At 33.9% G+C, this 24,177-nt stretch overlaps 3 protein-coding genes and 1 pseudogene across 3 annotated transcripts; all 4 read left to right on the forward strand.

The window, feature by feature from the left end:
- The first annotated feature begins 4,124 nt into the window (after window positions 1-4,124).
- On the forward strand, window positions 4,125-7,459 carry LOC125806990 (uncharacterized). Its single transcript, XM_049486742.1, has 2 exons — window positions 4,125-4,210; window positions 6,958-7,459. Exons 1-2 carry the CDS (start codon window positions 4,125-4,127, stop codon window positions 7,457-7,459), a joined length of 588 nt encoding a protein of 195 aa, XP_049342699.1.
- A 2,221-nt stretch (window positions 7,460-9,680) lies between these two features.
- LOC125806991 (uncharacterized) lies at window positions 9,681-10,268 on the forward strand. The gene has a single exon (XM_049486743.1). It carries the CDS (start codon window positions 9,681-9,683, stop codon window positions 10,266-10,268), a length of 588 nt encoding a protein of 195 aa, XP_049342700.1.
- A 2,055-nt stretch (window positions 10,269-12,323) lies between these two features.
- Window positions 12,324-12,914, forward strand: LOC125806992 (uncharacterized; annotated as a pseudogene).
- A 2,137-nt stretch (window positions 12,915-15,051) lies between these two features.
- LOC125806985 (uncharacterized) lies at window positions 15,052-17,382 on the forward strand. The gene is made up of 3 exons (XM_049486735.1): window positions 15,052-15,096; window positions 16,434-16,851; window positions 17,261-17,382. Exons 1-3 carry the CDS (start codon window positions 15,052-15,054, stop codon window positions 17,380-17,382), a joined length of 585 nt encoding a protein of 194 aa, XP_049342692.1.
- Window positions 17,383-24,177: the final 6,795 nt, after the last annotated feature.

Consider the following 24,177-nt stretch of genomic DNA (forward strand, 5'->3'; position numbering starts at 1 on the left):
ATAAAGAAACAGGACAAATGGATCATGAATGATGTTTATTCACATAGAAACAAGCTTGTGCTCGCCTTCTGGAAACTCCCCTCGCTACAACATACACAAGTTTTAGCGTCAACACATATGCACATTAACAAAGAGTATTTAGCCCTTTACTGGCTAGTTAATTGTCATTGGATCCAATGTCGCCATAGGGTTTTTCCGCATTTACAAATAGTGCTAAAATGTAATTGCCGCTAAAGAAACATATTTAGCGACAATTAAACTATTATTGTTAATAATTGCCTCTAAAAATCATTTTTTTATGTATTGCTTGTGGCTTTGATCTCCAAGTACAGTGTTAGATGCATTGTGCAAGTCTAATTAATCGATCGATGCTTGAACTCTTTCTTTTTGCTGGACCAAAATAAGTTCTCGAAAGATGGAGTTCAACTGAGATCGTCAGGTCCTTTCGACTGTTAGCATTGGAAACCAGAAAAGATCATATTGCATACATAAGCTGAGATTATTTGGTGCAGAACTTCATCATTCAATATTACAGTGCCTTTTAAAACATTCAGTTGATGAGATAGGGAGAAATGAAGATGGAAAATATCGTATACCACACGAATTTTAACTAAAATTTTATTAAAGATGTTTTATTATACTAGGGAAAAATAGTGATCTATAAGCTTAAATATATAGCTTCCAAATATGGTAAAATAAAAACATAAAAATTATCATATAAGCTCATACGAAAAATTAGATACATCAAGTCTTGTAATTTGAATTTGATTTTTTTTTGGCTTAGTACATAAATAGGACCCTAAACTTGGCTTCAAATTATAACTTTGACGTCAAACTTTCAAAGTGCACAGACATGCATTTTAACTATCCAACTTTTAAATAAATAAACACTCGATTTTTGCAGCTAAAGAGCGTGAATTGCAAACACTCCAACGTGTATTAGTGAGCCACTCAATGACTATCAATTAATTAAATATTTTACACGTCAATTTTAGAACTAAAAAAAAAACAACATTAATTTCAATAAATAAATATAAAAGGGTAAAGGGTTAAAGATAACTTCATTTCATCCGGTTGTCTCTCCAAATTTCAAAACCCTAGCTAGGGATTACAACCAAAATCTAGAAAATCAAAGGAAAAATCTTTCAAGATTTCTGTTGAACCTGATGTTTATCTGTTCATCTTCCTCAATTTAGTCCAGGTATGCCTTAAGTTTAACCTTTTGAAAGTTTATTTTTGATACATGGTAGAATCTTTTTGTCACCATGAGTGTAAATTCATTCTTAAGTTAAAGCAAAAAGTCTCACATTGGTGGTTAATGAGATGGGCTGACTCCTTATAAGGCTTGAGCAATCCTCCTCCCTTTGAGCAAGCTTTTGCGGTGTGAGTTAGGCCTAAAACCTAATTTAACATGTTATTAGAGCAGGGTCCATGTCACTTAATGTTGGGGCCCAAAAAAATAATCAAAATTGTCCACGCCCCAGAGGCTAACCACTGGGCGTGAGGTGGGTCAAAAAATTGCCCAAAATTGCCCACACACCAGAGGTCTAAGCACTGGGCGTGAGGTAGAGTGTTAAAGCAAAAAGTCTCACATTGGTGGTTAATGAGATGGGTGGACGTCTTATAAGGCTTGGTCAATCTTCCTTCCTTTGAGCTAGCTTTTGGGGTGTGAGTTAGGCCTAAGACCTAATTTAACAGTTCTTTTCTTACAACTTCATACATATGGGTCATATTATAATTATAGCTCTTTTTCCATGATGACAACTTAACAAAGCTGTAAGGGGAGGGTTGGACGGTCTGCACTATGAAGACGATCCATGTGTAGAATATGAGAGGGAAAAGAGTCGGTGGACTTATCTACATTGAGATAGACAAGGAGAAGATTTTGAAGATAACTCGACATGAACTTTTAAAAAAAAATTGTAAACAAAAGATTAAAGACTTTTAGCTGTTATCATCTCTTTTTTTTGTTTAGTATAAATATCATTAGTTCAAAAAAAAATATGTGCTTGTTGGTTTATTAATGCTTGTTAGTTCCTAAAACATGACTATCTGACCATGTGAAAGAAAAATCAAATGGTCCAATAAGTTGATAATTTTGTAACTTTCTTAAATGGCGACTCATGTTCATACCTGTTTTGATATGCTTTATTTGAGTTGAGAGTCTATAAAAAATAGCATATCTCTACCTTCAAAAGGTAGGGGAAAGTTGCGAACACACCAACCTCCATAAATCGTACTTGTGGAATTTCACTAAGTATGTTGTTGTTGGCCACTCAAGTTGATTCCTCCTTCCATGTCAGATGTCCGATGCAAGGTGTTTTTTAGGTTGAAATTACTTCATAGAAGAAAATATTTATGCTGAGTGACATTATTGATACAAATACGAGATAAATGGCTTTACTACACAATTTATCAACATGAGGGACTATTTGACAAATTTACTCCTTTGCTGGTTTGATTGCTATATTTAAACTGCTTTAATATGCACTGTTTGAGCCGAGGGTCACTTGAAACAACCTATCTACCTTCTTGACATAGGGGTAAGTTCTGAGTATACTATACCCTCCCAAACCTCACAAATATAACATTCGTTCTGAAAAGGGAACCAGGCGCGATGCATTCACTAAGGTGCAATTCATTGGAGTCAAATAAGAAAAAAATGAATTGGATTGAGTTAAGGGTCATTTGGAAATAACCTCTCTACCTTCTTGAGGTAGGGGTGGGGTCTGAATACACTAGTGACTAGACCCTCCTAAACATCACATGTGGATTTCAATTGTTATGTTATTGTTGTTGTTATTGAATTCATCGAAAAAAGAATCCTACTATATGTAGATTGTTTACGTATATACAACACGGATTTTAACTACAACCATGTTAAATATCTTATATTGTATTTAAGAAAACTAGTAATTTATAATCTTATATGTAGAGCTTCCAAATATAGTAAAATGTAAAAAACATAAAAACCATCATATAAGTTCACACAAAAAATTAGATATATCAAGTCTTGTAATTTGAATGTGAATATATTTTTTTAGAGGGAGGAAACAATATTTTTTAGTGAGGAGATTAGATTTCATTTGACTAATTTAGAAGATTATTAAAATCCATTTCATCTCTTAATTAATATTCCTTTTTTAGCCCTTTTAACTTCTATAAATCAAACACACATTGTGTATCACCATTCATGTTCTTTCAGTCAACATCTTCTTCCTCCTCCTTTTTACCTTGAAATGAACAAAACTCTCCCCTCTTCTTCCTACATTCAGCTTTGAAGGATCGATATAAATCATACCATCCATTAACAAGTTACTAGAGGTGAGATTTGTCATTATTTTCTTTGTTTTCACCTCGCGTTTGATGTTTTATCATGTGTTGAAGATCTATGATGATGATTCTTCATATATGTATTTAAGGGTTCAGTATTTAGCCCATCCTAATTTTGTGTGTTCACTTTGATTAAGTTGGAGATTAAGAATCTGATTGGAATTATTTTTGTTGTTTAAAATATCCCAACGAGTTTTCCCAAATATTTTTCCACATATAATCAACCATTTTGTTAATATATCACGGAAACCATTATTTGTTTTAGTTGTTGGATTGAAAATTAAATATTCATGCATATTCAATAAAATTTTCCTAATATATAAATACATGATATTTTACCTTAAAATAGCTAAAAAGATTTAATTCCATCTCATCTCTTTCAGTATATTTTGTTTAGAATTGACTGATATTTTGTCTTTAATTACCAGGATTGAATCAAAGTCTTTATTGAATTTTATCATTATTTCAGTTCTACTTAAAAGTTTCTACTAGTACTCCAAAATATTTGTTTTTACACCAAAATCTCGGTCAAACACATATTTATAACAAATTAAATATTTTTCTTTTTAGATAAAGAAAAGTTTGACCTTTCAGATGGTTGGTCACACATGCTTTAATTGTTCGCTCGCTTGTTCTTCTCGAGTAAATTGGTATATTTTTTTATGCTTAGACTAAGAAATGGACACTAATAGATATTAAAACTATTTTTTAAAGCTGATTTTCAACTTTTCTTTTGTTTATTTTATCAGGACATATAGAAAACAAAGATGAAAAAAAACACATCTGATGACATGCCGGACAAGGAAGTCAATCGTGCAGCAAAGATTCTAATGCAAATATCCAACAACAGATCCTGCACATTCAATCTTGGCGAAAGGTCAGAGGAATCAAGAACTATGAATAGTCTCGAAACGATTCAACCCTGCAGCGAAGACAAATGTCTTTACTACACAATTTCATCAACATGAGTGATGATTTGAGAAATTTACCCCTTGACTGGTGAATTTTTCTCTTGAGCTATCTTTCGCATGACGTTTACCACTATACAAGCACTAGTCGAATCAAGCTCGGAAGTACAGTGTGAGCACTAATTTTCTTGGTTCATAAAGAAACAGGACAAATGGGTCATGAATGATTTTTATTCACATAGTTACAAGCTTGTGCTCGCCTTCTGGAAACTCCCCTCGCTACAACATACACAAGTTTTAGCGTCAACACATATGCACATTAACAAAGAGTATTTAGCCCTTTACTGGCTAGTTAATTGTCATTAGATCCAATGTCGCCCTAGGGTTTTGCCGCATTTACAAATAGTGCTAAAATGTAATTGCCGCTAAAGAAACATATTTAGCGACAATTAAACTATTATTGTTAATAATTGCCTCTAAAAATCATTTTTTATTTATTGCTTGTGGCTTTGATCTCCAAGTACAGTGTTAGATGCATTGTGCAAGTCTAATTAATCGATCGATGCTTGAACTCTTTCTTTTTGCTGGACCAAAATAAGTTCTCGAAAGATGGAGTTCAACTAAGATCGTCTGGTCCTTTCGACTGTTAGCATTGAAAACCAGAAGAGATCATATTGCATACATAAGCTGAGATTATTTGGTGCAGAACTTCATCATTCAATATTACAGTGCCTTTTAAAACATTCAGTAGATGAGATAGGGAGAAATGAAGATGGAAAATATTGTATACCACGCGAATTTTAACTAAAATTTTATTAAAGATGTTTTATTATACTAGGGAAAAATAGTGATCTATAAGCTTATACATATAGTTTCCAAATATGGTAAAATAAAAACATAAAAATTATCATATAAGCTCATACGAAAAATTAGATACATCAAGTCTTGTAATTTGAATTTGATTTTTTTTTGGCTTAACACCTTAATAGGACCCTAAACTTGGCTTCAAATTATAACTTTGACGTCAAACTTTCAAAGTGCACAGACATGCATTTTAACTATCCAACTTTTAAATAAATAAACACTCGATTTTTGCAGCTAAAGAGCGTGAATTGCAAACGCTCCAACGTGTATTAGTGAGCCACTCAATGGCTATCAATTAATTAAATATTTTACACGTCAATTTTAGAACTAAAAAAAAAACAACATTAATTTCAATAAATAAATATAAAAGGGTAAAGGGTTAAAGATAGCTTCATTTCATCCGGTTGTCTCTCCAAATTTCAAAACCCTAGCTAGGGATTACAACCAAAATCTAGCAAATCAAAGGAAAAATCGTTCAAGATTTCTGTTGAACCTGATGTTTATCTGTTCATCTTCCTCAATTTAGTCCAGGTATGCCTTAATTTTGCCCTTTTGAAAGTTTATTTTTGATACATGGTAGAATCTTTTTGTCACCATGAGTGTAAATTCATTCTTAAGTTAAAGCAAAAAGTCTCACATTGGTGGTTAATGAGATGGGCTGACTCCTTATAAGGCTTGGGCAATCCTCCTCCCTTTGAGCTAGCTTTTGGGGTGTGAGTTAGGCCTAAAACCTAATTTAACATGGTATCAGAGTAGGGTCCATCTCACTTAATGTTGGGGCCCAAAAAAATAATCAAAATTGTCCACGCACCAGAGGCTAAGCACTGGGCGTGAGGTGGGTCAAAAAATTGCCCAAAATTGCCCACACACCAGATGTCTAAGCACTGGGCGTGAGGTGGAGTGTTAAAGCAAAAAGTCTCACATTGGTGGTTAATGAGATGCGTGGACATCTTATAAGGCTTGGACAATCTTCCTCCCTTTGAGCTAGCTTTTGGGGTGTGAGTTAGGCCTAAGACCTAATTTAACAGTTCTTTTCTTACAACTTCATACATATGGGTCATATTATAATTATAGCTCTTTTTCCACGATGACAAAAAAATTAGAAGCCATTTGTACTAAAAATGAGCAAAAATCGTGCTAAAGAGGAGGAAAAAATGTTGGTTTGAAAGAAAGGGAGAAAGATGAGATTTTGATTTGAAAATATATAGATATATATACAAGGGATTCATTAAGGGTATAATTGTCATTTCATCATTTTTAATTGTTATAGGCCTCGGAATTTACTCCTGACGCATGCAGAATGAGTGCACATCATGCGTTTTTCCAGGTGGGACTCAAGTGTTTATTTATTTAAAAGTCAGACAGTTAAAGTGCCTATTTGTGCACTTTAAAAGTTTGAAGTCAAAGTTATAATTTGAAGCCAAGTTTACGGTCCTATTTATGTGTTATGACTTTTTTTTGGTGGAAGAAATATTTTGAGTGAAGAGATTAGGTGACTAACTTAGCAAATTATTAAAATACATTTATCTCCTAATTAATATACCTTTTTAGTGAAGAGATTAGATTGACTAATTTAGAAAAATATTAAAATCAGTTTTATCTCTTAATTAATATACCTGTTTAGCCCTTTTAACTTCTATCTCTATAGTCTATAAATCAAACACACACACTCGTGTATATCTGAAAAATATTCAAAAATACTTCATGTTTCGACACTAAAAACTTGATCAAACACTTCACTCTTTACAAAGATGACATCTAATGACATGCCGGACAAGAAAGTCAATTGTGCAGCAAAGATTCTAATGCAAATGGCCAACAATAGATCATGCACACTAAATCTTGGTGAAAGGTTAGAGGAATCAAGAGCTGTGAATAGTCTCGAAATGATTCACCCCTGCAACGAGGAAATAAGAGCTTGTTTCCGTAAAGAAGAAGCTCTAAGGTACAGAGAACCTGAAAGGGCTTTCTCATATACAGCTGTTGACGGTCATAAATCTGTTGTTCCTCCGCTAAAAAGGTGTAGTGGCAAACCATTAAAAAAGATTTGTCATCACGATATTCTTAAGAGAAATAAACCGTCTTATTTTTCTCTTCACTGTTTAGTAAGGGATGCAGCTTCTAGATTGCCCGGAGGTGTTGGGACTAGAGATGATGTTTGTGTTCTGGCAAGGGACTCACAGTTCATCGTTGAGGACATCTCCGATTCACAACTTAACAAAGCTGTAAGGGGAGGGTTGGACCGTCTACACTATGAAGACGATCCGTGTGTAAAATATGAGAGGGAAAAGAGTCGGTGGACTTATCTACATAGAGATAGACATGGAGAAGATTTTGAAGATAACTCGACTTGAACTTTTAAAAAAAAATTGTAAACAAAAGATTAAAGACTTTCAGCTGTTATCATCTCTTTTTTTTGTTTAGTATAAATATCATTAGTTCAAAAAAAAATATGTGCTTGTTGGTTTATTAATGCTTGTTAGTTCCTAAAACATGACTATCTGACCATGTGAAAGAAAAATCAAATGGTCCAATAAGTTGATAATTTTGTAACTTTCTTAAATGGCGACTCATGTTGATACCTGTTTTGATATGCTTTATTTGAGTCGAGAGTCTATAAAAAATAGCATATCTCTACCTTCAAAAGGTAGGGGAAAGTTGCGTACACACCAACCTCCATAAATCGTACTTGTGGAATTTCACTAAGTATGTTGTTGTTGGCCACTCAAGTTGATTCCTCCTTCCATGTCAGATGTCCGATGCAAGGTGTTTTTTAGGTTGAAATTACTTTGTAGAAGACAATATTTATGTTGAGTGACATTATTGATACAAATACGAGATAAATGGCTTTACTACACAATTTATCAACATGAGGGACTATTTGACAAATTTACTCCTTTGCTGGTTTGATTGCTATATTTAAACTGCTTTAATATACACTGTTTGAGCCGAGGGTCACTTGAAACAACCTATCTCCCTTCTTGACATAGGGGTAAGTTCTAAGTATACTATACCCTCCCAAACCTCACAAATATAACATTCGTTCTGAAAAGGGAACCAGGCGCGATGCATTCACTAAGGTGCAATTCATTGGAGTCAAATAAGAAAAAAATGAATTGGATTGAGTTAAGGGTCATTTGGAAATAACCTCTCTACCTTCTTGAGGTAGGGGTGGGGTCTGAATACACTAGTGACTAGACCCTCCTAAACATCACATGTGGATTTCAATTGTTATGTTATTGTTGTTGTTATTGAATTCATCGAAAAAAGAATCCTACTATATGTAGATTGTTTACGTATATACAACACGGATTTTAACTACAACCATGTTAAATATCTTATATTGTATTTAAGAAAACTAGTAATTTATAATCTTATATGTAGAGCTTCCAAATATAGTAAAAAGTAAAAAACATAAAAACCATCATATAAGATCACACAAAAAATTAGATATATCAAGTCTTGTAATTTGAATGTGAATATATTTTTTTAGAGGGAGGAAACAATATTTTTTAGTGAGGAGATTAGATTTCATTTGACTAATTTAGAAGATTATTAAAATTCATTTCATCTCTTAATTAATATTCCTTTTTTAGCCCTTTTAACTTCTATATAAATCAAACACACATTGTGTATCACCATTCATGTTCTTTCAGTTAACATCTTCTTCCTCCTCCTTTTTACCTTGAAATGAACAAAACTCTCCCCTCTTCTTCCTACATTCAGTTTTGAAGCATCGATATAAATCATACCATCCATTAACAAGTTACTAGAGGTGAGATTTCTCATTATTTTCTTTGTTTTCACCTCGCATTTGAAGTTTTATCATGTGTTGAAGATCTATGATGATGATTCTTCATATATGTATTTAAGGGTTCAGTATTTAGCCCATCCTAATTTTGTGTGTTCACTTTGATTAAGTTGGAGATTAAGAATCTGATTGGAATTATTTTTGTTGTTTAAAATCTCCCAACGAGTTATCCCAAATATTTTTCCACATATAATCAACCATTTTGTTAATATATCACGGAAACCATTATTTGTTTTAGTTGTTGGATTGAAAATTAAATATTCATGCATATTTAATAAAATTTTCCTAATATATAAATACATGATAGTTTACCTAAAAATAGCTAAAAAGATTTAATTCCATCTTATCTCTTTCAGTATATTTTGTTTAGAATTGACTGATATTTTGTCTTTAATTACCAGGATTGAATCAAAGTCTTTATTGAATTTTATCATTTTTTCAGTTCTACTTAAAAGTTTCTACTAGTACTCCAAAATATTTGTTTTTACACCAAAATCTCGGTCAAACACATATTTATAACAAATTAAATATTTTTCTTTTTAGATAAAGAAAAGTTTGACCTTTCAGAAGGTTGATCACACATGCTTTAATTGTTCGCTCGCTTGTTCTTCTCGAGTAAATTGGTATATTTTTTTATGCTTCGACTAAGAAATGGACACTAATAGATATTAAAACTATATTTTTAAGCTGATTTTCAACTTTTCTTTTGTTTATTTTATCAGGACATATAAAAAACAAAGATGACAAAAAACACATCTGATGACATGCTGGAGAAGGAAGTCAATCGTGCAGCAAAGATTCTAATGCAAATATCCAACAACAGATCCTGCACATTCAATCTTGGCGAAAGGTCAGAGGTATCAAGAGCTATGAATAGTCTCGAAACGATTCAACCCTGCAGGGAGGAAATAAGAGCTTGTTTCCGTAGAGAAGAAGCTCTAAGGTACACACAACCTAACAAGGCTTTCTCATATACAGCTGTTGACGGAAAGAAGTCTGTTGTTGCTCCGCTAAAAAGGCGTGGAGGCAAACTATTCAAAAGGATTTGTCATTATGATATTCTTAAGAGGAATAAACCGTCTTTTTTCACTCTCCATTGTTTGGTAAGAGATGCAGCGGCTAGATTGCCTGGAGGAGTTGGGACTAGAGATGATGTTTGTGTTTTGGCAAGGGACTCACAATTCATCGTTGAGGACATCTCCGATTCACAACTTAGCAAAGCTGTAAGGGGAGGGTTGGACCGTCTGCACTATGAAGACGATCCATGTGTAAAATATGAGAGGGAAAGGCATCGGTGGACTTATCTACATGGAGATAGAAAGGTAGAAGATTTTGAAGATGATTCGACATAAACTCTGAAGTGAATTTTGTAAACTAAAGATTTAAAGACTTTCAGCTCTAAATTTTAATCATGTCTCTGTATTGCTGCATCTTTCTGGATATTTTTATGTTTAATATAAATATCATTAGTGCAAAAAAAGATGTGCTTGTTGATTTACTAATGCTTGTTAATTCCTAAAATCAAAACTTGAGAATTCACTAACTTCCTCAAATGGCCACTCTGGTTGATACATGTTTTGATATGCTTTATTTGAGTCGAGGGTCTATCAGAAATAATATCTCTACCTTCAAAAGTTAGGGGAAAGTTGCGTACACACCAACCTCCCTAGATCCTACATGTCTGGCCACTCAAGTTGATTCCTGGGACCCCCTTCCATATCTGGTTTTCGGTGCAAAAAGATGGGTTTTTTTTTCGGTTGAAGTTTTTTTTGTAGGAGATAAGATTTAAGTTGAGTGATTTTATTGATATAAATGTGAGATAAATGGATTTACTACACAATTTCATCAACTTGAGTGACGATTTGAGAAATTTACCCCATGGCTAGTGAATTTTCGTTTTGAGCTATCTTTTGCTGTTTCGCATGACCTTTACCGGCCACTATATAAACACTAGTTGAATCAAGCTCTGAGTACAGAGTTAGCAGCACCTGAAGCACTAATTTTCCTGGTTCATAAAGAAACAGGACAATGGAGGCACTCTGGACTTGTAAAATTTTGCAAAACTTGTATAGTTTTTGTCAGAACCTTAGTTTTTGCGAAGCAGCTATTGGAACAATGGTTGAGCTTAAGCTCCCCTTAGCTTTGTAATTTTATTCATCAATATAGAGGTTTCACCAACATACGGTCATAATTTTTTTAAAAAAAAATGGGGTCACGAATGATGCCTATTCCAATAGAAACAAGCTTGCGCTCTCAACTAAAAACAGTTTTTAGCGTCAATAAATATGTACATCAACAAAGAGTGCTAAACCCTTTGCCAACATTAGTTAATTGTCATTGATCCAATGTTGCTATAGTCTTTTGTGGCATTTACAAAGAGGGCTAAAATGTAATTCTTCCTCCTCCTCCAAAACCTTGAAATGAACAAAACTCTCTCTTCTTCTTCCTACATTCAGCTTTGAAGCATCGATATAAATCATACCATCCATTAACAAGTTACTAGAGGTGAGATTTCTCATTATTTTCTTTGTTTTTCACTTTTGTTCGTCGCGTTTAAAGTTTTATCATGTGTTGAAGATGATGATGATTCTTCATATATGTATTTAAGGTTTCAGTACTTATCCCATCCTAATTTTGTGTGTTCACTTTGATTAAGAATCTGATTGGAATTAATAATTTTTGTTGTTTAAAATCTCCCAACGAGTTATCCCAAATATTTTTCCACATATAACTATCCATTTTGTTAATATATCACGGAAACCATTATTTGTTTTAGTTGTTGGATTGAAAATTAAATATTCATGCATATTTAATAAAATTTTCCTAATATATAAATACATGATATTTTACCTAAAAATAGCTAAAAAGATTTAATTCCATCTCATCTCTTTCAGTATATTTTGTTTAGAATTGACTGATATTTTGTCTTTAATTACCAGGATTGAATCAAAGTCTTTATTGAATTTTATCTTTTTTTCAGTTCTACTTAAAAGTTTCTACTAGTACTCCAAAATATTTGTTTTTACACCAAAATCTCGGTCAAACACATATTTATAACAAATTAAATATTTTTCTTTTTAGATAAAGAAAAGTTTGACCTTTCAGAAGGTTGGTCAAACATGCTTTAACTTTTTGCTCGCTTTTAAAAAAATATAATTACATCTATGATTGGATGTGCATCGTATATCTTCCAGCAAAAAGTTACACACTTTTCGCTCGCTTCTTCTTCTCAACTACATTGGTATATTTTTTTATGCTTCGACTAAGAAATTGAGGTGCATTGAGAAGTTGGACACTATTACATATTACAATTATATTTTTAAATTAAGCTGATTTTCAATGTTACTTTTGTTTATTTTATTAGGACATATATAGAAATAAAGATGACAAAAAACACATCTGATGATATGCCGGAGAAGGAAGTCAATCGGGCTGCAAAGATTCTAATGCAAATAGTCAACAACAGATCATGCACGTCATTCAATCTTGACGAATGGTCGGAGGAATCAAGAGCTATGAATAGTCTTGAAACGATTCACCCCTGTAGCGAGGAAATAAGAGATTGTTTCCGTAGGGAAGAAGCTCTAACGTACACACAACCTGACAAGGCTTTCTCATAAACAGCTGTTGACGGAAAGAAGTCTGTTGTTGCTCCGCTAAAAAGGCGTGGAGGCAAACTATTCAAAAGGATTTGTCATTATGATATTCTTAAGAGGAATAGACCACCTTTTTTCACACTCCATTGTTTGGTAAGAGATGCAGCGGCTAGATTGCCTGGAGGAGTTGGGACTAGAGATAATGTTTGTGTTTTGGCAAGGGACTCACAATTCATCGTTGAGGACATCTCCGATTCACAACTTAGCAAAGCTGTAAAGGGAGGGTTGGACCGTCTGCACTATGAAGACGATTCGTGTGTAAAATATGAGAGGGGAATGCATCGGTGGACTTATCTACATGGAGATAGAAAGGTAGAAGATTTTGAAGATGATTCGACATAAACTCTGAAATGAATTTTGTAAACTAAAGATTAAAGACTTTCAGCTGTAAAATTTAATCATGTCTCTGTATTACTGCATCTTTCTGGATATTTTTCTGTTTAATATAAATATCATTAGTTCAAAAAAAGATGTGCTTGTTGATTTACTAATGCTTGTTAGTTCCTAAAATCGAATGGTCCAATAAGTTGAGAATTCTGTAACTTTCTCAAATGGCCACTCAGGTTGATACCTGTTTTGATATTCTTTATTTGAGCCGAGGGTCTATCAGAAATAATATTTCTACGTACCTTCAAAAAGTAGGGGTAAGCTACGTGCACACCAATCTCCCTAGATCCTACTTGTGGGATTTCACTGGGTCTGGGTGTGTTGTTGCTGGCCCACTCATGTTGTTCCCGGGCCCCTTCCATGTCAGATTTCCAGTGCAAGAAGGTTGTTTTTTCGGTTGGAGTTTTTTTGTAGCAGACAAGATTTAGGTTGAGTGATTTTATTGATATTAAGGTGACATAAATGGCTTCACTACACAATTTCATCAACATGAGTGACAATTTGAGAAATTTGTTAGGACCGAAATAAGTAAATGTCATGTAGAACCTAGCAAAGCAAACCTCGAAAGATCATGAGTAAGAAGACAAACGAGAAATATACCAAAAGACACAAAGATTTAACATGGTTCAGTCTACCGACCTACATTCACAAAGGAGATGAGCAATACACTATAAATATGAAAGTACAAAATATAGAGAGAAATAACCCCAACCAATTCACTCGGAATACAAGGAGGTTCACAAATTCTCCCCCATAATCAAAACTTTCAAAACGCTAAGACTAGTCAAATTTTAAACATTTTCCTAAAAAAAAAAAACTATTTATGGTAAGAAACTCAAGACAATTAATACCTAACAAATCTCCCCCTTGACCTGAATTTCGCATGACCTTTAGCACTATACAAGCACTAGTCGAATCAAGCTCGGAAGTACAGTGTTAGCGGCACCTGAAGCACTAATTGTCCTGGTTCATAAAGAAACAGGACAATGGGGTCATGACTCATGAATGATGCTTATTCCAATAGAAACACGCCAGCGCTCTCAGCTAAAAGACTCCCCTCACTACAATAAAAACAGTTTTTAGTGTCAATAAATATGCACATCAACAAAGAGTGCTAAACCCTTTACCAATATTAGTTAATTGTCATTGATCCAATGTCGCTATAGGCTTTTGCCGCATTTACAAATAGTGCTAAAATATAATTGCCACTAAAGAAACATATTTAGCAGCAATTAAGCTATTATTGTTAATAATTGCCACTAAAAGTCATCTTTGATGTATTGCTTGTGGCTTTGATCTCCAAGTACAGAGTTAGATGCATTGTGCAAGTCTAATTGATCAATCGATGCTTGGACTTTTTTTCCTTTTTGCTGGACCAAAATAAGTTCACAAGAGATGGAGTTCAGCTGAGAACGTCAGGTCTTTTCGACTGTTAGCATGGGAAACCACAAGAGATCATATTGCATACATAAGCTACATAAACTGAGATCATTTGGTGCAGGACTTCATCATTCAATATTACAGTGCCTTTTAAGATTTTTCCCTTTCTATACGATCTTAAGAAGTAGCCTCCAGTAGATGAGATAAAGGAGAAATGAAGATGAAAAATATTGTATACCACACGAATTTTAACTACAATTGTATTAAAGATGTTTCATTATACTAGGGAAAAATAGTGATCTATAAACTTATATATATAGCTTCTAAATATAGTAAATCATCATATAAGTTCACACGAAAAATTAGATACATCAAGTCTTGTAATTTGAATTTGAATTTTTATTTTTTTTTGGAGGGTAGAAGAAATATTTTGAGGGAAGAGATTAGATGACTAACTTAGAAAATTATTAAAATACATTTATCTCCTAATTAATATACCTTTTTAGTGAGGAGATTAGATTGACTAAATTAGAAAATTACTAAAATCCACTTATCTCTTAATCAATATACCTTTTTAGCCCTTTTAACTTCTATCTCCATAGTCTATAAATCAAACACACACTGTCTATCCGAAAAGTACTTGTTTCTACACCAAAAACTTTGATCAAACACCTTACTCCTTACAAAGATGACAGTAAACACATCTGATGACATGCCGTACAAGGAAGTCAATCGTGCAGCAAAGATTCTAATGCAAATGGCCAATGTTGTGAATCAGCCCCAGCCCAATAAGGATACCAACAAGTAGGGGTGTACAAAACCGAACCGAAAACCGAGAGAAAAAACCCGACTAGTGATTGGTTTGGTATTGAAAAAAAAAAACCTGACTATATTTGGGTTGGTTTGGTTTTAACTAAAAAAAAAACAACCCGAGACCAAACCAATCCGACATTATATATATAATTTAAAATTTTTATTTTATACATAAAAATATTTACTTTGATATAATTTTTAAATATTTCTTATACTTTTTCATAGTTTTTATCTTTTAATATATTATTTCAATTTGAAACCTAGAATTCTTAATGGTTCAATAAAAAGTATAGTCCACATATGTTGATAATTATAATAAAGCTTCAAATAAAATCAAATTAATACTAATGCAAAAAGAAAATCAATTCAACACTAAGAATGACAATAATATTGAATATTTGTTCTTTTGTTTTATATTGGTTTAGACAATTCAAATACATTATCTAATTTTAATTTCCTTTAATATTTAGTCATGTAACTAATACTTATTAAACTTATTTTAGCATGATTTAGTACTTTTAAATTATGATAATTTTCATTATGACTTGTTAATTTGCAATATTTGTTTTACGCGATTTCATTATTATTATTATTTTGTTGGATATTTTAGTGTCATTACTCATATCATATTTTGGGTTATTTTCCTAAGAAACACCTTAGATAGTTGTATTTTGGTAGCACTAAAGAAATATTTGAAGTACACATAAATTATATGTTTGTATGAATACTTTACCGAAAAAACCCGAAAATCCGAAAGCACCGAAAAAATCCGAAAAAACCCGAGGTTGAAAAACTTGAGTTTTATTGGTTTGGTTTATAGATTTAAAAATCCGACACAAATGGTTTGGTTTGATATTTGAAAAACTCGAACCAACCCGGTCATGTACACCCCTACCAACAAGGATATCACACAAATAGATATTGGGCCAAGTAAAAGCAATCGGGCCAAGCCTTCACAAAGGATAATTTGGGATCCAGGCTGAGGGTACTGTTGGTTGTCGTTAAATAGAACAGGGCATCACTATCAGAGGGATCGTCAATTATGTGCAAAAGGCAGTTTCTACATTTCTCATCCCCAATCTGAGTCTAAGCTTCTCATCTCCCTTCTACCGTCTATCAATTCCCTAGTTCTTATGTTTAGTATTTCTATGATTTTGTTTGGATTTTTGTTGTTTGCGGTTATTGCATTTACTTTGTGGATTTGTAATTGAACTCTAGTCTTGTTGATATAGTTGAGAAGTTGGTTACTGTTACATTGGATTTGAGTTCATTAAAGCCAACAACAAATCATGCACGTCATTCAATCTTGGCGAAAGGTCAGAGGAATCAAGAGCTGTGAATAGTCTCGAAACGATTCACCCCCGCAGCGAGGAAATAAGAGCTTGTTTCCGTAGAGAAGAAGCTCTAAGGTATAGAGAACCTGAAAGGGCTTTCTCATATACAACTATCGATGGTCATAAATCTGTTGTTGCTCCGCTAAAAAGGCGTGGAGGCAAACCATTAAAAAGGATTCTTCATCACCATATTCTTAAGACAAATAGACCGACTCATTTTTCTCTTCACTGTTTAGTAAGAGATGCAGCTGCTAGATTGCCCGGAGGTGTTAGGACTAGAGATGATGTTTGTGTTTTGGCAAGGGACTCACAATTCATCGTTGAGGACATCTCCAGTTCACAACTTAACAAAGCTGTAAGGGGAGGTAGTGGCGGAGCTAGGAATTTTATGAAGGGTGTCTAGAAATTGCACAACAAAAGCTCTTTTCAAAAAGGGGAAACATCTCCGGTTCACAACTTAACAAAGTTGTAAGGGGAGGCAGTGGCGGAGCTAGGAATTTTACAAAAGGGTGTCCAGAAATTGCACAACAAAAGCTCTTTTCAAAAAGGGAAAAAAAATTATTGCTAGTGAGATTTGAACACGCAAGCACTAGCTCATTCAAGGCATCTGGAACCGTCAAAGGGGTCTAAAACCGCTAAGCTAACTACAACCAATTGTATTAAGTGTCCAAAATATGTTATTTAATCACTTTGTGTATCATTTTACTTGTATATACGGTATGTTTTTCCGATGAAGGGTGTCCAACATGCACATGGCAACGCCCCTGAGGGGAGGGCTGGACCGTCTGCACTATGAATTAGACGATCCATGTGTAAAATATGAGAGGGAAAAGCGTAGGTGGACTTATCTACATAGAGATAGACAAGGAGAAGATTTTGAAGATGATTCAACGTGAACTTTGGAAAGAATTTTGTAAACAAAAGATTAAAGACTTTCAGTTGTAATCATCTTTTTTTTTTTTAGTTTAATATAAATATCATTAGTTTACTAATGCTTGTTAGTTCCTAATTAAAACAATATCTGACCATGTGAAAGAAAAATCAAATGGTCCTATAAGTTGATAGTTTTGTAACTTTCTTAAATGGCGACTCATGTTGATACCTGTTTTGATATGCTTTATTTGAGTCAAGGGTCTATCAGAAACAACATATCTCTACCTTCAACAGGTGGGGGAAAGCTGCATACACACCAACCTCCCTAAATCGTACTCGTGTAATTTCACTGAGTTTGTTGTTGTTGGCCACTCAATTTGATTCTTGGCCCCCCTTTCATGTCAAATTTCTGGTGCAAGGTGTTTTTTTAGGTTGGAATTACTTTGTAGAAGACAAGATTTATGTTGAGTGACATTATTGATACAAAGACGAGATAAATAGCTTTACTATACAATTTCATCAACATGAGGGACAATTTGACAAATTTACTCCTTTGCTGGTTTGATTGCTATATATTAAACTGCTTTAATATGCACTGCTTGAGCCGAGAGTCACTTGAAAACAACCTATCTACCTTCTTGAGATAAGGGTAAGTTCTGAGTATATATACTATACCCTCCCAAACCTCACAAATATAACATTCATTCTAAAAAGGGAACCAGGCGCGATGCATTCACTAAGGTGCAATTCATTGGAATCAAATAAGAAAAAAATGAATTGGATTGAGCTAAGGGTCATTTGGAAATAACCTCTCTACCTTCTTGAGGTAGGGGTGGGGTCTGAATACACTAGTGACTAGACCCTCCTAAACATCACCTGTGGATTACAATTGTTATGTTATTGTTGTTGTTATTGAATTCATCGAAAAAAGAATCCTACTATATGTAGATTGTTTACGTCTATACCACACGAATTTTAACTACAACCATGTTAAATATCTTATCTTATATTTAGGAAAAATAGTAATTTATAATATTATATGTAGAGCTTCCAAATATAGTAAATAAAAAAAAACCACCATATAAGTTCACACAAAAAAATTAGATATATCAAGTCTTGTAATTTGAATTTGAATATTATTTTTTTTGGAGGGAGGAAACAATATTTTTAGTGAGGAGATTAGATTTCATTTGACTAATTTAGAAGATTATTAAAATCCATTTCATCTCTTAATTAATATTCCTTTTTTAGTCCTTTTAACTTCTATAAATCAAACACAAATTGTGTATCTAATTTCAATATATCTTCATCACACCATTCATGTTCTTTCGGTCAACATCTTCTTCCTCCTCCTTTTTATCTTGAAATGAACAAAATTCTCCCTTCTTCTTCCTACATTCATCTTTGAAACATCGATATAAATCATACCATCCATTAACAAGTTACTAGAGGTGAGATTTGTCATTAATTTCTTTGTTTTTCACCTTTGTTCATCTCGTTTAAAGTTTTATCGTGTGTTGAAGATGATGATGATTCTTCATATATATATATATATATATATATTTAAGGGTTCAGTATTTAGCCCATCCTAATTTTGTGTGTTCACTTTGATTAAGTTGGAGATTAAAAATCTGATTGGAATAATTTTTGTTGTTTAAAATCTCCCAATGAGTTATCCCAAATATTTTTCCACATATAATCAACCATTTTGTTTAGTTGTTGGATTGAAAAATAAATATTCGTACCTATTTAATAAAATTTTCCTAATATATAAATACATGATATTTTACCTAAAGATAGCTAAAAAGATTTTCTTCGATCTCATTCATTTCGGTATATTTTGTTTAGAATTGACTGATTTTTAATCTTTACCATGATTGAATCAAAGTCTTTATTGAATTTCATCATCTTATCAGTTCTTACTTGAAAGTTTCTACTAGTACTCCAAAATATTTGTTCTCACACCAAAATCTCGGTCAAACATATCTTTATAACAAATTAAATATTTTTCTTTTTAGATAAAGAAAAATTTGACCTTTCAGAAGGTTGGTCAAACATGCTTTAATTGTTCGCTCACTTGTTCTTCTCAAGTAAATTGGTATATTTTTTTTATGCTTCGACTAAGAAATGGACACTAATAGATATTACAACTATATTTAAAGCTGATTTTCAATTTTACTTTTGTTTATTTTATTTATTAGGAAATATATAGAAAATAAAGATGACAAAAAACACATATGATGATATGCCGGACAAGGAAGTCAATCGGGCTGCAAAGATTCTAATGTGAATTGCCAACAACAGTCATATTAGTATGTACTAGAATTGTACTATTGATAGTATATCACATGAATTTTAACTACAATCATACTAATAGTACCTTTTATTATTACCTTTTAAAAGTAAATTTATTCTAGATTATTAATGAATACATATAAAAAGAATCATCAGGAATACATATAATTCTACACTTATTAAATGAATTATTTTATACTAAAACAAACATAAATTAATTCATTCCCAAAAAGAGAACCAGATGTGATGGGTTCATCAGGGTGCAACTCATTGGAGTGAAACAAACTTTTTTGGTTACTAATTATTAATTAGTATGGATTAGTGAATTCGTTGAACAAGAATTTATATTATTGACAGTATATCACTTGAATTTTGACTACAATCATGCTAAAGATATAGTAAAAACTAAAAACATAAAAACCATCATATAAGTTCACACAGAAAATTAGATACATTTTCCGGAAAATGTTTGGTATGAAGGAAAACATTTTCCTAAAAAAAAAAAAAAGACTTCCCTTACAAAATTAAGGAAAACATTTTCCAAAACTTTTCTCCAACTTCAAATTACAATTTTTTTGTTGAAAAACTAATTTTTTTTTACTGAAAAAATAAATTTAAAGCTTATTTTAAAAAATATTTTTCAACTTCAATTTTTTTATTTTTTTACCCCACCCTCACCCTGACCCCCCCTCCCCGCCACTGTAACATCCGGCAATTTGAAATAACTATGAAAAAGCTTGAAATTGGAAATAGACATTTTTTGGAAAAATTTAAAATCTGGAAATTTGGTCAAGTGTGGGAAATCAGTGAGTTTTGGCCAACTTTGAGCAGTCATAACTCCTAGATCAGGATGAGTTAGGAGTAGTTCCAGTTATGTTTGGAAATCCCTTGGAAAGATCTTTCCAACGCCACCGAGTTTACTCAATTCCGAGTTCATATGAGTGAGTTATGCCCTTTGAAAGTTGGGCAGTTGGCAGGGAATCCGTTCGGAAATTTTAAGGGCATTTTGGTCTTTTCCCTAGTTTTTCTTTTGGGGTTATATTTTGTGTTAGGCTGATTTTGGATCATTTGTATCCCATTTTAAAAGGGTAAAAAGCTAGGGCTTGAGGAGAAGAAGAGAAGAAGAAGAGAAGAAGGGGAAGAAGAAGAGAAGAAAGAGGAGATCAACTAGTTTCCGTCAAGTTCCATCGTGGATTTTCGTCAGGGGTGATCCCTACCAAGGTATGTGAGTTCTTAGTGTGGGTTGATTCTTTCCCCCACACACCCAACTCATTTTATTATTGAGAAAGAGGATTAGTTGTGTTGTTGAAGTTGATGGTTGTGTTGTTGATATTGTTGATTGTGTTGTTGAAGTCCCTTGTGATTTGGGGCATGTTTCCGGTTGGTTTTTGAGTTGTAATCTGTTGAATATTGAGGGATTTATGATTCTAAATGTTTGGGGCTGGAAACCTTGAAGTTTAGAAGGTTTAGAGTTGGAGTAAAGGAGGAGAAAAGTCGAAGTTGTCGGAGAAAAGGGGTGGCGCGTCGCGCCTTGCAAAGCGCCCCAAGAAGTGCACTGGCCTTCACCCCTTGGGGCGCCGCGCCATGCAGAGCGCCTCAGTTGGCCCTCTGAGTTTCAAGGGCTGGCGCTCCGCGCCTTGCAGAGCGCCAAGGACGCCAAGTTCCCCCTTTCTTTCCACACTTTCTCATGCATGTTCCTAGGTGTTATACCTATGTTTCTTAGTTGTTTCCAACACTCTAATGTACATTTAAACCTCCCGAACTCATCTATAAACATGCGATTATATGTCTTGAATCCATAATCCAATTCAAGGCGAGTTAGTATCAAAGTCAAGTGAAGTTAGAGTCAAGTCAAGTAAAGTTAAGAAGCAAGTCCAAGCAAGTCGTTAAAGCTTTTCAAGAGTCGTTATTGAACGTTATAATGTCGTTTTAAGGTTCAAGTTGCAAGTCAAGTGAAAAGTATAGATTTTCAAGTTGAGTAAGAGTCTTGGGTTTCAAGTTAAGTCAAGAGTTTAAAGTTGAGTCCATTCTCTCAAAAGCTATTAGGGAACTAAGTATTCCCAAAGAAGTTTATAAATGTTTTTACATTTAAGTAAGGAGGGAACCATGTTTTCCAAAAGAGCCTTTGGGCTAAGTTTTGAGTAGTTATCTCAATTAAAGAAAGATGTGTTTAAAGCATTTATGAGCCAAAGTATTTTGGGAGTAGTATTGAGCACCGAATTGGGGAGACGAGTTCACATTAACTCAACTCTCCATAAGAACCATGCGCCAACATGGGACTTGACGTATCATTCTTTTTAGATGATTACGTGAGATTAAGCTAGTGGATCCACTAAGCAATAGTAAGGTCCTATATCACGGCAAGGTATAGGATGGTCCTTGGGCAACGTGAGGTAAAACGTTGTATCATCACTAGGGCTCATAGTGGTGGTTGTCGGTTAAAGAACCTCCCACAAAAGTTATATTACCTTTAAACAAGAAAAGTTGAGTTTGTTATTGTTTTATCATTAACGAGCTAAGTTGTTTACATTGTTTTGTAAGCTAAATATATATATTGCATGTGTCTTATTGCTTTCTATTTTTGAGTTCAATTGTTCATGAGTCGAACAGAGTCAAGGTAAGTATTATCTCTTGTATTCCTTTCAAGCTTAAGTCGTGGTTTAGCTTTCCAGCTCGCATACTCGTACATTCTATGTACTGATGCCAGTTGGCCTGCATCTTATTATGATGCAGATACAGGTACCCCGGATCAGCATCCAGCACGTCGTTGATCCAGCTGAGCACTCCAGAGTCAGTGGTGAGCCTCCTTGCATTCCGGAGGACCCAATTACTTTGTGTACTTAGTTTTGTTCTATTAGGGTGTTGCGGGGTCTGTCCCAACATCCATCTCAGTATATTAGAGGCTTCATAGACAGTCAGTCAGTTAGAATTGAGTCTCTCATCTATATGTATATAGGTAAATATTCTATTTTGAGACTTGAGGTGCCTTTTGGCCAGATTTGTATCAGTTAAGTTGTCTTATGACTTTGCATTGCATGAAGTTATTCTGTTAAGTTAAGTTTCTGATGAGTTAAGAAAGCCAGGCCAAGGGTTCGCTTGAGGTCAGCAATGGTCTTCGAGTGCCGGTCCCACCCAGGGTGTAGGCTCTGGGCGTGACAACCACCCTCTACCTCAGCCCCTCCCCCCCCCCCCCCCCCAAAAAAAAAAATTTAAAGTTTGTTTTTAAAAAATATTTTCAATTTCAAATTTTAATTGTTTCACCCCACCCCACCCCACCCTCAACCCCCCCCCCCCCAAAAAAAAATTAATGTTTGTTTTGAAAAAATATTTCCAATTTCAAATTTTTATTTTTTTCAACCCATCCCACCCCTACTTGCGACACCCCCTCCCCCAAAATAAATAATTTAAATTTGTTTTTTTAAAATATTTTTAATTTCAAATTTTTTATTTTTTTACCCCATCTCATCCCCACCTTCCCCCAAAAAAAATTTAGTTTATTTTTAAAAAAATATTTTCAATTTCAATTCAAAAATCATTTTCTACTCTCTAGTAAAATTAAAAGATATTTTCTCAAAAATATTTTTCATTCATAAATCAAACACTAAAAAATCTTTTCCGGAAACTATTTTCTATTCACCAACCAAACATGAGAAAATAAGTCAAAAATTTACTTGTTTTCTAGGAAAATATTTTCTAGGAAAACATTTTCCTTCATACCAAACACACCCCAAGACTTGTAATTTGATTATTATTTTTTTGGCATATATATATAAAAGGATTGATTAAAGATTTAATAGTCTTTTCAATAATTTTTTTACTGTTGGGGCCCTCAATTTTACCTCTGGCGCGCCTAATTTGGGTGTATTTCACGCATTTTGCAAGGTAGGATTTGAGTATTTTTTTTGTTTAAGTTTTGGATAGTTAAAGTGTCTACTTGTGCAGTGACAAAGTTAAATGTAACACCCCGTATTCAAAATAGACAAAAATGCAGATTTTGAGAAGTTGCAGGTGCAACTTACGGTCACCATCCACAGACCGTAGGTCAGACCACGGCCCGTGCTGGTGGTCCGTGGTTCGCCACTGCAACCCCTCCCCAGCCAGCTCAGAAAATTGGTTAAGTCTCGACTCACGGACAGACCCACGGTCCGTGGTCTGTGTCCGTGGATCAAGACCTCCTTTACCCAGCCTCTGACATGAACTACGGTTGACCAGCACGGACCGTCATTCGATCCACGGTCCGTAGGTCTGACCGTAGATCGAAGGATAGTGGCCAGTTAGCTGAAAATTCTGATGGGTCAATTTCAGATGGTCATAACTTTTAGCACAAAATGAATTATGTGTCCCATGAACTATGGTTAGATAGATAATTGAATTATCTTTCCAACGCCACCGAGTTTACTAAATTCTGACCTCCGAGTAAAAAGTTATGCCCGTTTTAGTGAAAACCTGTCGGGCAGACTCGACCTACGGACCCAATCGACGGACCGTCGATTGATTGACGGACCGTCAGTCAGGTCCGTCAG

The sequence above is a fragment of the Solanum verrucosum genome, unplaced genomic scaffold, assembly GCF_900185275.1.
Source record: "Solanum verrucosum unplaced genomic scaffold, falcon-dt-bn FXZP01000196.1, whole genome shotgun sequence".
NCBI classification, from domain to species: Eukaryota; Viridiplantae; Streptophyta; class Magnoliopsida; order Solanales; family Solanaceae; genus Solanum; species Solanum verrucosum.